General features: G+C 45.5%; 1 protein-coding gene across 1 annotated transcript in view; it reads left to right on the top strand.

Annotated features, from left to right (window-relative positions):
• Positions 1-265: 265 nt before the first annotated feature.
• KCNK13 (potassium two pore domain channel subfamily K member 13) overlaps positions 266-15,773 on the top strand; it is a 42,881-nt gene continuing 27,373 nt past the window's right edge. The window contains exon 1 of the mRNA XM_044271560.1: positions 266-602. Coding sequence (XP_044127495.1) covers positions 266-602 — 337 coding nt within the window. The remainder of the gene's footprint in view (positions 603-15,773) is intronic.

Raw genomic sequence — 15,773 nt, 5'->3', positions numbered from 1 at the left:
CCACAGCTGGGCACAACGCTCTGCTGCCAATGGGCTGGGGGTTTATAAACTTTTTGGATTGTTGTAGACAACCTAGGAGATCTAGTGATGTCTTCAGGTGAGCTTCCCTGCCAGGCCTGAGGTAAGAAGATTACCAAATTAAGGTAAAATGTCCAAAACCTTCAGGTTCACTGAGCTGGATTTGACACTTAGTCTCCTCTGGGTAATGTAAGAATCTGATCCTCCAGAGATCAGTGTCCTGGTCACTACTGCCCGGGGGCAGAGAATGGCTTGTCGTGGTGGCTGCTGCTGTGGATTTGGTCACCTGAATGAAGACAATGGTCGGTTCCTGTTGTTGGCCATCCTGATTCTCCTCTATTTGCTTTGCGGAGCTGCTGTGTTCTCAGCCATCGAGCAACCAAAGGAAAAAGAAGCCAAGGAAAAGTGGCAAGATAAGTTTGACAACTTTATCCAAAAATACAACCTCAGCAAAAGTGACCTACGCAATTTCCTACGTGACTACGAGGAGGCCAGTGTGGCCGGGATAAGGGTTGACACCATAAGACCCAGGTGGGATTTCACCGGAGCATTCTACTTTGTTGGAACTGTGGTCTCAACCATCGGTAAGTGGTCACCTTATAGGCCTCACCATCAAAAACCGGTGAGAAATGTCTCCAGGGGGAAGTGAAGGTGTCTGCTGTGTATACATGGTCGTCAGTTTTCATTCCTGGTCCTTTCCTTGGGATTTAGATAAAATGTTGACTGTAGATTTATCATGTGATACAGCACCAACATATTCTGCAGTGGACTTCTTGGCATTGGTTTACAAAAAGGCCAATTTCAGTAGTTTTTGGAATGTTGGGAAGATGTTCATGTAAATAAGGGCTTAACATGCAAACTCCATGTAGATGTTGCCTCTGCTTGGGTGCAAAACCCATAGCTCTACTGTGCAAACTAAAGAGCCATGCTGGTCTGGTGTCCAATAAATCCATTATACTGCCAAGGTGGTTATATAGGGAGCAGATACTTTCTAGTTCCAAAACTATTCTATCTTTTCCATGTAGTCCCATTTGAGAAGTGAACAGTGTAGGCTGACTTCAAATATGCATTGTGAATACTATATTTCTGTCTCTCCTTAGAAGCAGAAAAATAAAGTTCAAGCTCACACTATAGAGAGCAAAGGTGGACCCCACTGATTTATGATCTGGTCCATCATGGTTTTTGTAATTTTACCAGAAAATAAAGCTGCATGCAGCATTATTTTCCCTCCCAAATGTGACAAATTTTTTAAAGGGGCCTCAGATTCAGATGTAAAAAAGAGCCTAAACACAGTGGTCATTGACACTTCCAGAAACTATACTTACCCCGGAGTAAAAAGTCTGAGACAGTTATTGTGTCTGTCCAGCCAGCCTGATATGTCCAGTACAACATGATACTGGTTATGATTGGGAACATCTGCTTCATCTGATTGTAGTGCCTGGGATTTAGAGAGTCACAGTCCATGAAGAGTCCTCTACACAGGTCACCATATGCTGACTGTAGTCCAGGAGTCACTGAAACTTGTGTTGTTCCAAGGGGTTGTTAGGGTCATCATTTATGTCCTAACACTAGGAAGACTCCAGAGCTGTGACCATGTATTGTAGTTTGATCACATTTTGTCAGTGTCTTCCCATCATTGTTGAGTGAGCTTCAACCAAGACACAAAGGGTCTGTCTCTTCCCATCATTGTGGAGTCAGCTTCAACCAAGACACAAAGGGTCTGTGTCTGTTGCTGGAAGCTCTTTGAGTAGACTCAATATATCTTCAGAGAGAAAGAACAAGGATGATCTCACCTTATTGTAGTGGCTGTGATTATGGTAGAGATGAATGTGGAAGATTTTCCTATTCCCCAGGATACTGGAACACCGTGGGTGGTAGATGAGTGTGGGAGCACCATGGGCAACGGAAGGTAGATGGTTGCAGGAGTACCATGGATCGTAAGTGGACAATGGAGTACTAAGGGTGTTAGATGTGTGAAGCAGTACCATGGGTGGTAGGTGGGCGAGAAAGTACCATATGTAGTTGATGGGTGAGGGTACCCCTGGGTGATGGAGCACCATGAGTGGCAGATGGGTGATGGGTGGTAGATGGTTGGGGGAGTACTGTGGTTGTTAGATGTGTGAAAGAGTACCATGGGTAACATAGTAACATAGTTTATAAGGCCGAAAAAAGCCCTTCGTCCATCCAGTTCAGCCTGTTATCCTGCAAGTTGATCCAGAGGACAGCAACACACATAAGGGGGGAAAAATTCCTTCCCGACTCCAATCAGGCAATCATGGGTGGTAGGTGGGTGAAGTGGTACCATTGGTTGTAGATGAATGAGGAAGTACATGGGTGGTAGATGAATGAGGAAGTACATGGGTGGTAGATGAATGAGGAAGTACATGGGTGGTAGATGAATGAGGAAGTACATGGGTGGTAGATGAGTAAGGAATAACTATGCGTGGTAGGTGGGTGAGGGAGTACCATGGGCAGTAGATGGATGTGGAAGTACAGGTGAGGTTCAGCTCAATGTCTTTTGGCTTGAATCATTTAATTGTAGGACATAGTGAGAGTCGAGGATCATTGCTCTTTTTTATTTAATTTCAAGCTGGACTTTTGATCCAGTAATAACTGAAGTTAAGACAAGTGATGACACAGACAGGTGATGATAGAGACAAGTGATGACACAGACAGGTGATAACAGAGACAGGTGATAATAGAGGCAGGTTATCACACAGACAGGTGAAGATAGAGACAGGTGATGACAGAGACAGGTGATAATAGAGACAGGTGATGACACAGACAGGTGATGATGGAGACAGGTGATGACACAGACAGGTGATGATAGACACAGGTGATAACAGAGACAGGTGATAATAGAGACAGGTGATCACACAGACAGGTGAAGATAGAGACAGGTGATGACAGAGACAGGTGATAATAGATACAGGTGATGACACAGACAGGTGATGACACAGACAGGTGATGACACAGACAGGTGATGATAGAGACAGGTGATGACGGAGACAGGTGATGACAGAGACAGGTGATGACAGAGACAGGTGATGACAGAGACAGGTGATGATGGAGACAGGTGATGACACAGACAGGTGATGACACAGACAGGTGATGACAGAGACAGGTGATGATAGAGACAGGTGATAACACAGACAGGTGATAACACAGACAGGTGATAACACAGACAGGTGATAACACAGACATGTGATGACACAGACAGGTGATGACGGAGACAGGTGATGACGGAGACAGGTGATGACAGAGACAGGTGATGACAGAGACAGGTGATGACAGAGACAGGTGATGATGGAGACAGGTGATGACACAGACAGGTGATGACACAGACAGGTGATGACAGAGACAGGTGATGATAGAGACAGGTGATAACACAGACAGGTGATAACACAGACAGGTGATAACACAGACAGGTGATGACAGAGACAGGTGATGACACAGACAGGTGATGATGGAGACAGGTGATGACAGAGACAGGTGATGACAGAGACAGGTGATGACACAGACAGGTGATGATAGAGACAGGTGATGATAGAGACAGGTGATGATAGAGACAAGTGATGATGGAGACAAGTGATGATGGAGACAGGTGATGACACAGACAGGTGAGGATGGAGACAGGTGATGACACAGACAGGTGATGATAGAGACAGGTGATGACACAGACAGGTGATGACACAGACAGGTGAGGATGGAGACAGGTGATGACACAGACAGGTGATGATAGAGACAGGTGATGACACAGACAGGTGATAATAGAGACAGGTGATAATAGAGACAGGTGATGACAGAGACAGGTGATGATACAGACAGGTGATGATACAGACAGGTGATGATACAGATGGGTGATGATGGAGACAGGTGATGACACAGACAGGTGATGATAGACACAGGTGATAACAGAGACAGGTGATCACACAGACAGGTGAAGATAGAGACAGGTGATGACAGAGACAGGTGATAATAGATACAGGTGATGACACAGACAGGTGATGATAGAGACAGGTGATGACGGAGACAGGTGATGACGGAGACAGGTGATGACAGAGACAGGTGATGACGGAGACAGGTGATGACAGAGACAGGTGATGACAGAGACAGGTGATGACAGAGACAGGTGATGACAGAGACAGATGATGACAGAGACAGGTGATGATAGAGACAAGTTATGATGGAGACAGGTGATGATAGAGACAGGTGATGACACAGACAGGTGATGACACAGACAGGTGATGACAGAGACAGGTGATGATAGAGACAGGTGATAACACAGGCAGGTGATAACACAGACAGGTGATAACACAGACAGGTGATGATAGAGACAGGTGATGACAGAGACAGGTGATGATAGAGACAAGTGATGATGGAGACAGGTGATGACACAGACAGGTGATGACAGAGACAGGTGATGATAGAGACAGGTGATAACACAGACAGGTGATGATAGAGACAGGTGATGATAGAGACAAGTGATGATGGAGACAGGTGATGACAGAGACAGGTGATGACAGAGACAGGTGATGACACAGACAGGTGATGATAGAGACAGGTGATGATAGAGACAAGTGATGATGGAGACAAGTGATGATGGAGACAAGTGATGATGGAGACAGGTGATGACACAGACAGGTGAGGATGGAGACAGGTGATGACACAGACAGGTGATGACACAGACAGGTGATGATAGAGACAGGTGATGATACAGACAGGTGATGACACAGACAGGTGAGGATGGAGACAGGTGATGACACAGACAGGTGATGATAGAGACAGGTGATGATACAGACAGGTGATGACACAGACAGGTGATAATAGAGACAGGTGATGACAGAGACAGGTGATGATACAGACAGGTGATGATACAGACAGGTGATGATACAGACAGGTGATGATACAGACAGGTGATAATAGAGACAGGTGATAATAGAGACAGGTGATAACAGAGACAGGTGATGATACAGACAGGTGATGATACAGACAGGTGATGATACAGATGGGTGATAATAGAGATAGTTGATGATACGGATAGGTGATGACAGAGACACGTGATGATACAGACAGGTGATGATAGAGAAACATGATTATACAGATAGGTGATGATGGAGACAGGTGATGATACTGACAGGTAATGACACAGACAGGTTATGATAGAGACAGGTGATGATACAGATTGGTGATAGAGATAAGCGATGATACAGACAGGTGATAATGGAGACAGGTAAGGACACAGACAGGTGATGATAGAGACAAATGATAATACAGACAGGTGATAATACAGACAAGTTATGATGGAGACAGGTGATGACACAGACAGAAGATGATAGAGACATGTGATGATACAGATAGGTGATGATAGAGACAGGCGATGATACAGATAGGTGATGATAGAGACAGATGATGATACAGATGGATGATGACAGGGACAGATGATAATACAAACAGGTGATGATACAGATAGGTGATAATGGAGACAGGTAAGGACACAGACAGGTGATGATGGTGACAGGTGATGATACTGACAGGTAATGACACAGACAAATGACGATAGAGAAAGGTGATAATAGAGACAGGTGCTGATAAAGACAGGCCATGAGAGAGAGAGATGATGATACAGACAGGCGATGATAGAGACGAGTGATAATACAGACAAGTTATGATTGAGACAGGTGATAGAGATAGGTGATGATACAGATAGGTGATACTAGAGACAGGCAATACAGACAGGTAATGATACAAAAAGATGCTCATACATATAGGTGATGATAGAAAAAGGTGATGATAGATACTGACAAACAACAATACAGGACAGGTGGCAATTCACATAGGTGTTGACACAGAGGTGACAGTACGAAAGGTGAAAAGACGATGGCAGGTGATATCAGAGACTGGTGGTGATACTGTCAGGTGACGTTACAGACAGGTGACGATATCACTTGGACTGGGCTTCATATTGCTTTACATGACATCAGCAGTTCTGCTCTGGGCTCCTCGGCTCTCCACCGTCATGTTCTGCACTATACCCTCAGGCATCATTATTTATGGAGCAGGTGGACGGAGCACAACTCCCCCTCAGTCTCACAGGCAGCAGAGTTAAGCCTTTGTTTTGCGGATCCGCAAAACACGAACAGCAGCAATGTGCGTTCTGCATTTTGCGGACAGCACATTGCCGGCACTAATAGAATATGCCTGTTCTTGTCCGCAATTGCGGACAAGAATAGGACATGTTCTATTTTTTTCGGGAATGGAATTGCCGACCTGGAAGTGCGGGTCCGCAATTCCGTGTCCGGGCAGCACATTGTGCTGCCCCATAGAATTGAATAGGTCCGCGATTCCATTCCGCAAAATGCGGAACTAAATTGTGGACGTGTGAATGGACCCTTATTCACACTACAGTGTTTGGTCAGTGATTTCCATCAGTTTTTGTGAGCCACAGACATCAGGTATAAGGGAAAGATCTGCACCTGTTCTGTGTTTAGAGCCGCACCTGGTTTTGGCTAAAAATCACTGATGGAAATCACTGACCGAACACTGACGTGTGAATGAGGCTTTACTGGTGTTAAAGCTCAATACAGCCCAGTCATGCTGCTAAATCTTCTATAGATTTGGCAACCTGCGAACGTCGCCTGTCACATCATACCCTGCAAAATCCTACAATGTAATCTGACATCAAGCAGCTGCACTGAGCTACCGGCCCACACCACAGTCACCCCAACCATACACCGGTACCCCAACATCTCGCCCCTATATTCTAACACCTGATATTATAACATACAAGTATTATCCCCCCATCCCTGAGCACACAGCCCCCTCATACTGGTATAACACTGTACCAGCAGCCCCCATTGTATACTGTTCTAATCTCCCCCCCGATACCCATAGTGTCTGATGGACAGTGTCTCCTAACATTGTTGACCATGGGACTGCAGAATGTCATGTAAGACCTCTGCCGCCCATACAGTAGATCAGGTGTCAGCAACCTCCATCACGCCACCTGCTGTGCAGATACAACTCCCAACATGCAAACTTAGTAGTGAATAGAGCATGCTGGGAGTCGTAGTTTTACAGCAGCATGGTGGGAGATCTTGGGGGGCTTAAGGCCAGTTCTTCTTGGTTTGCTATTGGATTAGCAGTAATCATGGATGTTCCCCCCTCACCCCCCACCTCAAGTCCTTGCTGTAATGGAACAATCTCTTGATATACTGACTTCCTGCTGCACTGTACATATACAGTACAGACCAAAAGTTTGGACACACCTTCTCATTCAAAGCGTTTTCTTTATTTTCATGACTATGAAAATTGTAGATTCACACTGAAGGCATCAAAACTACGAATTAACACATGTGGAATTATATACATAACAAAAAAAAAGTGAAACAACTGAAAATATGTCATATTCTAGGTTCTTCAAAGTAGCCACCTTTTGCTTTGATTACTGCTTTGCACACTCTTGGCATTCTCTTGATGAGCTTCAAGAGGTAGTCACCTGAAATGGTCTTCCAACAGCCTTGAAGGAGTTCCCAGAGATGCTTAGCACTTGTTGGCCCTTTTGCCTTCACTCTGCGGTCCAGCTCACCCCAAACCATCTCGATTGGGTTCAGGTCCGGTGACTGTGGAGGCCAGGTCATCTGGCGCAGCACCCCATCACTCTCCTTCATGGTCAAATAGCCCTTACACAGCCTGGAGGTGTGTTGGGGTCATTGTCCTGTTGAAAAATAAATGATGGTCCAACTAAACGCAAACCGGATGGAATAGCATGCCGCGGCAAGATGCTGTGGTAGCCATGCTGGTTCAGTATGCCTTCAATTTTGAATAAATCCCCAACAGTGTCACCAGCAAAGCACCCCCACACCATCACACCTCCTCCTCCATGCTTCACGGTGGGAACCAGGCATGTAGAGTCCATCCGTTCACCTTTTCTGTGTCGCACAAAGACACGGTGGTTGGAACCAAAGATCTCAAATTTGGACTCATCAGACCAAAGCACAGATTTCCACTGGTCTAATGCCCATTCCTTGTGTTCTTTAGCCCAAACAAGTCTCTTCTGCTTGTTGCCTGTCCTTAGCAGTGGTTTCCTAGCAGATATTCTACCATGAAGGCCTGATTCACACAGTCTCCTCTTAGCAGTTGTTCTAGAGATGTGTCTTCTGCTAGAACTCTGTGTGGCATTGACCTGGTCTCTAATCTGAGCTGCTGTGAACCTGCGATTTCTGAGGCTGGTGACTCAGATGAACTTATCCTCCGCAGCAGAGGTGACTCTTGGTCTTCCTCTCCTGGGGCGGTCCGCATGTGAGCCAGTTTCTTTGTAGCGCTTGATGGTTTTTGTGACTGCACTTGGGGACTCTTTCAAAGTTTTCCCAATTTTTCGGACTGACTGACCTTCATTTCTTAAAGTAATGATGGCCACTCGGTTTTCTTTACTTAGCTGCTTTTTTCTTGCCATAATATAAATTCTAACAGTCTATTCAGTAGGACTATCAGCTGTGTATCCACCTGACTTCTCCACAACGCAACTGATGGTCCCAACCCCATTTATAAGGCAAGAAATCCCACTTATTACACCTGACAGGGCACACCTGTGAAGTGAAAACCATTTCAGGTGACTACCTCTAGAAGCTCATCAAGAGAATGCCAAGAGTGTGCAAAGCAGTAATCAAAGCAAAAGGTGGCTACTTTGAAGAACCTAGAATATGACATATTTTCAGTTGTTTCACACTTTTTTTGTTATGTATATAATTCCACATGTGTTAATTCATAGTTTTGATGCCTTCAGTGTGAATCTACACTTTTCATGGTCATGAAAATAAAGAAAACTCTTTGAATGAGAAGGTGTGTCCAAACTTTTGGTCTGTACTGTATACTGCAACCTGTTTGAACTAGCAGAGCTGCACTGTAAAGCATGGAGGGAGGGACAAAACAGCAGCCTGACACTAGGAAGAGACAGGAAGTAGATTTCATACAACTAGAGACTCCAATAGAAAGTACAACTGAACTGGAGTCCCTGATTATCTTAATTAAGCTGTGCTACAGTGTAAAGCATGGGGGAGGGCAGATCAGCAGCCTGAGCCTCTGATGAGACATGTAGTAGATTTCATAAAATTACAGACTCTAATAGACGATGCAGCTAAGCTAGAGTCACTGCTGCATTGCTGTGCCTTCATGAAGCTGTGCTGCATTGTAAAGCATGGAGGGGGGGGGGGAATCAGCTGCCTGAGCCTCAGATGAGATAGGAGGTGTATTGCAGACTGTCAGATTCCAGCAGACAGTGCAGTTAAGCTGGAGCCACTTACCACGGCTGTACAGCTGCAGCAGACAGGACATTCTCACAGTTACTGGGAGCGTGCCATTCCATTATTGTGTAACAGATCATTCAAACCTACTTGCTGATGGTCTCCACGTTAGCCAACTAACATACTGTATATGTAACATATAATAATCCGTCATGTATTTTCGTGGCTGATCCTCCTTTCTCTTCAGAAGTGACACAAATTTGTAGGAGGATTGGCTCCATTGTCATCGGCGCAGCGGCGCCAGTCTTCGGATTTCCTGCGCGGGATTCACGACAAATAAGTGACGTCGTTTATTTACTGCAGATTCAAATCTGCCTGGAAAATTAAGGTGAACTGAGGATTGCAGAAACCCCATTCGCTTGCAGTTTAAACAGATTGTCATCAGATCCGATGCGGATTTCCGGATGTAATCCATGCAGAAATCTGGGTAAAATCCGGCCTGTGTGAACATACCTTAAACTTCTGTGATGCATTTTATAAGGTAAATGAGATAATCATTATGTAGTTTTAGAATTACCTCCAGATCAGTGGCATTCAGCGCATTCGCCGCCCGCATGTGTGGATGGTAACAGTTTTACGACGACGCACTTCCAGTCTTTATCATGGAGGGATCTTTATGGAGTCAGTGGAGCTCAGTATCTGATTCTCCCACTCGCGGTGTACATCATAATCAGTATTAGCGGAAGGCCGCGTCTCACGACTCTCATGTTGTGTCAATACGGAAATTGTCTCCTGTACTTGTTCTTCCTGCATACAAAACAAATCACAAGAAGGAGTGAACGCGGCGTACAGCCAGGGGCCGCGCTGATCCTCAGAATTAGTGCTCATTAACACGGCCGCTGCTTTTGTAGATCGGATGCGGACCCGTTTATCTCAGTGGGACTGCAAAAGCTGCGGACAGCAGACCCATGTGCTGTCCGCATCTGCACGTCCATTCCGCTGAACATGTCCTATTCTTGTCTATTTTGTGGACAAGCATAGGACATTTCTGCAGGAGTAAAAATCCCAGCAGTCGGGCTCCGCGTTTTGCAGATCTGCGATTTGCGGACCTCCAAAGCACGGCCCTCAGGCCGGGTTCACAGCAACGTTTAGTTTTTCATTCTTTTGATCCATCAGAAAAAGGGCTACATGCACACGAACGCTGTTTGTTTCCGTTCCGCTTTTTTTGCGGATAGGATGCAGACCCATTCATTTTAATGGGTCCGCTAAAAATGCGGACAGCACACCGTGTGCTATCCGCATCCATATGTCCGTTCCGTAGCCCCGCAAAAAAAATATAACATGTCCTATTAGACATTGTTACAAAGGATCCGCAAAAAAAACGGATGTCATCCTTTTTTTTTGCGGATCCGCAATTTGCGGGCCGCAAAACAAAACACATACGGTCGTGTGCATGTAGCCAAAGAGAAAAAAAAAAAAAGTATGCTTTATTTTCAGCATCCTTTGTGTGTTAATTTTGCATCTATTTTTTGTTAGTTCCACCTGGGATCCTTTATTTTAGATGGAAGAAAAAGTTCTGCGAGTAGGAAACATGTGTAAATGCCAGGGCTGATGGCCCTAACGCTGGCATGCCCCCACCCTGCCACTCCACACTTGCTAGGACGGCATAAAAACACAATGTACACTTACATTTAGGTGCCTGGGCATTTAAACAGTCATAAAATGGGGCCCTGTAACTTTTTTACACCAGTTTCTGGCGTAGGGGTCATAATAAAGGACCCCCACTTTGTGTTTTTACTGCAGTTTATTGTGGTTTTGCAAAGCAGTAAGTGCCCATGTGGATTTTACAGGCAGATATTTGACATGTTTTACTTGTAAAAACCCTTTGGGCAAATACCACATTGCCAAACCGCCCACAGACTGGGTTAAAACCGCAATGTGAGTTTTGTTACATTTGTTTACTACCTCGTGTGAGTCTTATACATTCTGTCCTTTTATGATCCACACCTGATTTTGGCTTTAACAATGGCATCAAAGTACCCCAAAAAACCCAATCAAACCCTGTACATCTCAAGATACACTTACTTTCATGCTTAGAGTGGCACCTGGAGGCTTAGGATAAACAGATTTAAAGGGCATCTGTCAGCAGTTTTGTACCTATGACACTGGCTGACCTGCTACATGTGCACTTGGCAGCTGAAGGCATCTGTGTTGGCCCCATATTCATATGTGCCTGCATTGCTGAGAAAAATGATGTTTTCATATATGCAAATGAGCCTCTAGGAGCAACGGGGGCGTTACCGTTACACTTAGAGGCTCTGCTATGCTATGGCCACACGCTCTGCACTTTGATTGACAGGGCCCGGCATGATGACCATTTCACTCTCTGGCCCTGTCAATCAAAGTGGAGAGGGCTCAGCAGTTGCAGAGAGAGCAGAGCCTATAGGTGTAATAGCAACGCCCCTGTTGCTCCTAAAGGCTCATTTGCATAAATGAAATACTATAAAACATCATTTTTCTCAGCAATGCGGGCACATATGAACATGGGACCAACACAGATGCCTTCAGCTGCCAAGCGCACATGTAACAGGTCAGCCAGTGTCATAGGTACAAAACTGCGGACAGATGCCCTTTCAGTCGGACCCGAAAACCGATTACCATCATCAGTAAGCAGTGCTGTGGTTGCTCTGCCTGATAAGTTTAGAGCCTCCCAATATACAGCCTCCCCCCCCATCACATGGCTGCTCTTGTGCATCGCCTTATCTTCCTGAGAATATCTGAGTCACAGTAAAGGTGTGATGTAAGGTGACAGTGACATGAAGATGAGACTATCATCATCATTGCCGGCATCACGCTGGATCAACAATCACTGGGGAAATTGTCCCTGGCTTTACGGACATTGCTAAACCGTCTACTGACCCCTGATGATGTAGAAGCGTTTGAGGTCGGTTCAGTGTAGTCAGCCGGTGTACAAATGATGAGCTCAGTGGTAGATTTTAGAAGCAGTCCCCCATTCACCTGAAAGCTCAGGTCACCTGACATACGGTGCTTTAGGCCTCATTCACACATCTGTGATGAAATCCGTGATCAGACGGCCAGTGAATTATCCGTGACACTGCTAGGCTGGAAATGAATTTTCAGAACAACTGCTTTTACTGGTCTGTGAAACACGGATGGCGTCCAAGTTTTTCACAGAGCCATAAACTATAATAGGCGTGATGAATCCCGAGACACGGATAAAATAGGGCATGCTTCCGTGCTAAAACCACAGACCGTGCTAAAATACTGATGTGTCAATACGCACATTAAAATGAATGGGTACGTCTGATCTTTTTGTAATGGCCATCACGCGGTTGTTTTCATACCCACTGCAATTTAAAGGGCTATGTACATGGGCGTTTTTTGTTTTGTTTTTAGAGCCCTTGAATAACTGGCATGCAAAAATAGGACATTTCTTATTTTGGGCCATTTTGACAGTCAGACGGACCACACTAAAATCAAGAGAGAAGCGCTGTCACCGCCAGATCTCTGAGAAGTTCTGATAGACGTTCTTCAGTACCTCCTACATGATGTTCTTTTGTTTTGCTTTCGCTTTGACATCTCTCCTCCCTCTTCCAGCTGTCATCTATTAGCAGTGATTGCCTCCCTATATATCTCCTCCCATACTGCCTCACTTTGCGGTTTATACTACCTCCTGGATTGTGTTCTCTGCTTGAAGTTTCTACAGCTGGTTCTTCAGATAAGTCTATTTCTGTATTTGTTGTTTTCCTGTTGGCTTGATTCTAGGTGACCCTCACTCCCTCTGTATTAAGTGCAAGTGCAGGGAGCCGGTGGTCGTGTCCCCTCACTACTATAGGGTTGGCAGGTGTCACTCAGTCTAGGTAGGTGGACATGCAACTTTCTATCATTGAGATCTTTGCATGGGCTGAGAAGACAGGGAGAGCTTCAGGGCTTTAATAGGGATCACCCTTTTGTTCCTTAGTTTTGGATCAAGCCAGTCGGATCCTTATTTGTAACTTCTTGTTTTCTGTTACACCATCCGTGACAAGCGCATCCGCCTAACAGCCATTAATAAAGGGGACACTATGAGCCGCACAGAAGAACTTTCAGGATGGGAGGCAGCAGGACCTGACGTCACATGATCACTCTGGGAGCATCAGATCCTGCTACCCCAGTGCAGAGCAAATGTTCCCACCCATGCCTCCAGTGGTAAGGTTTTTTTTTATTTGTCGGCACTACCGGGGTGGGGGTGGGCCATTATATTTACTTGGGGCACTCTAGGGTCTGTTATATGACCTGGTGGCACTACAGAGGGTCGTTATATATACTGGGGGCACCATGAGGGCCATTATATGTCCTGGGGGCACTAGTAGGGGCATATTGAGGGCACTGCAGGAGTTGGGGTTTAAAACAAAAAGCAATGAAATTCAACAGGCGTTTAAAAAAAGGATGCAAAATGGTTAGACGGCCACGAAATGGATGCACACACGGATGCAAAATGGCCATGATAAACTGGCAATTTATCCGTTTTTAACAGCGGTTTTTTTTACTGTCAAAAATACAGATGATGTCAGTGGGCATTCTGTATTTTGCAGAACGGAACAGCTGGCCCCTAATAAAACAGTCCAATCCTTGTCCGTAATGCGGACAAAAATAGGACATGTTCTTTTTTTGGGCGGAACAGAAATACGGACATATGGAAACGGAATGCACACGTAGTAAGGGCTTATTCACACGAACGTGTGAAGCCCGTGCTGTGGACTGCAAATTGCGGTCCGCAATGCACAGGCACCATCTGTGGGGCGGCCGCATGGGGATCGTGGACCCATTCACTTGAATGGGTCCGCGATCCCTTTGTTCCGCAAAAAGATAGAGCATATGCTATCTTTTTGCGGTGCGCAGGCACAGAACGGAACCCCAGGAAGCACTCCATAGTGCTTCCGTAGTGTTCCGTTCAGTGCTTCCGTTCCGCATCTCCGGATTTGCTGACCCATTGAAGTGAATGAGTCCGCATCCGTGATGCGGAATGCACACGGAACGGCGCCCGTGTATTGCGGGTCCTCAATACGGCAACAGGCAGCACACGTTCGTGTGAACTAGCCCTAACTTCAGGTTTTTTTGCGGACCCATTAAAATGAATGGTTCCGCATACTGTCTGCAAAAAAAAAAAACTGAATGGACACGGAAAGAAAATACAAGCTCATGTGAACTATGAGTGAACTCATATTGTGTTACAGCAGACAGACATCACCAGATCTCAGTGAAATAACGTATATCGCCAGTTCTATCGGATGACTGGTCACAGGATATTCTGATGGGAGGTACCGCGCCAGGGCAACCGTCAGCCCTGTGATGGAGGGTGGCAGAAATCACTGGGCCCTTGTAGTATTGACTGGGAAATGAGCTGGAAGTGAATCGCGTGCCGCCATCTCTCTGTAAATGGTGACACCCCCCTTCATTGATTTTCTGGCTGGACACCTGTTCACTGATTCCATCAAGGACTTCAGACACCGCTGCACATGAAATCACCTGTAAACCAAACGTCAGCAGCCGACACTGTAACCCCTCGGCCTGCGACTGCACCGCTGCGAGTGCTCGTCTGTTTTACTACAGCAGACCCATCACCTGGCCATGGTGCGAGCTGAATCATTCTGCGATTTATAAAGAACTTGTCTGTAATAGCTGAGGTGCCAGGTGCAGTGTGCCTCGTGTCTCCGTTTCACCAAGGCTCCATTGTCATTGATTTTCATTCCTCCCATGTAACGCTTTGTTCCAGTCACTGCTTCTAGGGGTTCCATAGTTTACATTTTCAAGATGGAAGTCTCTTTTTTTTCAGTTACATCTGTTTATAGGAAAGCTGGGTGGCCATTCATATAGCTTTCATTACAGCTCACCCAGCTATATCCAAGTCCTGAAGGACAAATCAGCCTTGATATGAAGCGTCACATTCACTTTCCAGAATGCAAATAATCTCAGCGCAAGCTCTGAGCAGACACTGAACAAGCAGAGAATGCAGAAAGATGTCTGAAGCAGAATAGTGAGTGCAGCTCAGGAGTATAATACAGGATGTAACTCAGGGTCAGTACAGAATAAGTAATGTATGTACACAGTGACTGCACCAGCAGAATAGTGAGCGCAGCTCAGGAGTATAATACAGGATGTAACTCAGGATCAGTACAGGATAAGTAATGTATGTACACAGTGACTGCACCAGCAGAATAGTGAGCGCAGCTCAGGAGTATAATACAGGATGTAACTCAGGATCAGTACAGGATAAGTAATGTCATGTATGTACACAGTGACTCCACCAGCAGAATAGTGAGTGCAGCTCAGGAGTATAATACAGGATGTAACTCAGGGTCAGTACAGAATAAGTAATGTCATGTATGTACACAGTGACTCCTCCAGCAGAATAGTGAGTGCAGCTCTGGAGTATAATACAGGATGTAACTCAGGGTCAGTACAGAATAAGTAATGTAATATATGTACAGTCGTGGCCAAAAGTTTTGAGAA

The sequence above is a fragment of the Bufo gargarizans genome, chromosome 11 (genome assembly GCF_014858855.1).
Source record: "Bufo gargarizans isolate SCDJY-AF-19 chromosome 11, ASM1485885v1, whole genome shotgun sequence".
NCBI lineage: Eukaryota > Metazoa > Chordata > Amphibia > Anura > Bufonidae > Bufo > Bufo gargarizans.
Note: the sequence above shows the minus strand (reverse complement) of the source record. Positions and strands in the feature narration are given on the sequence as shown.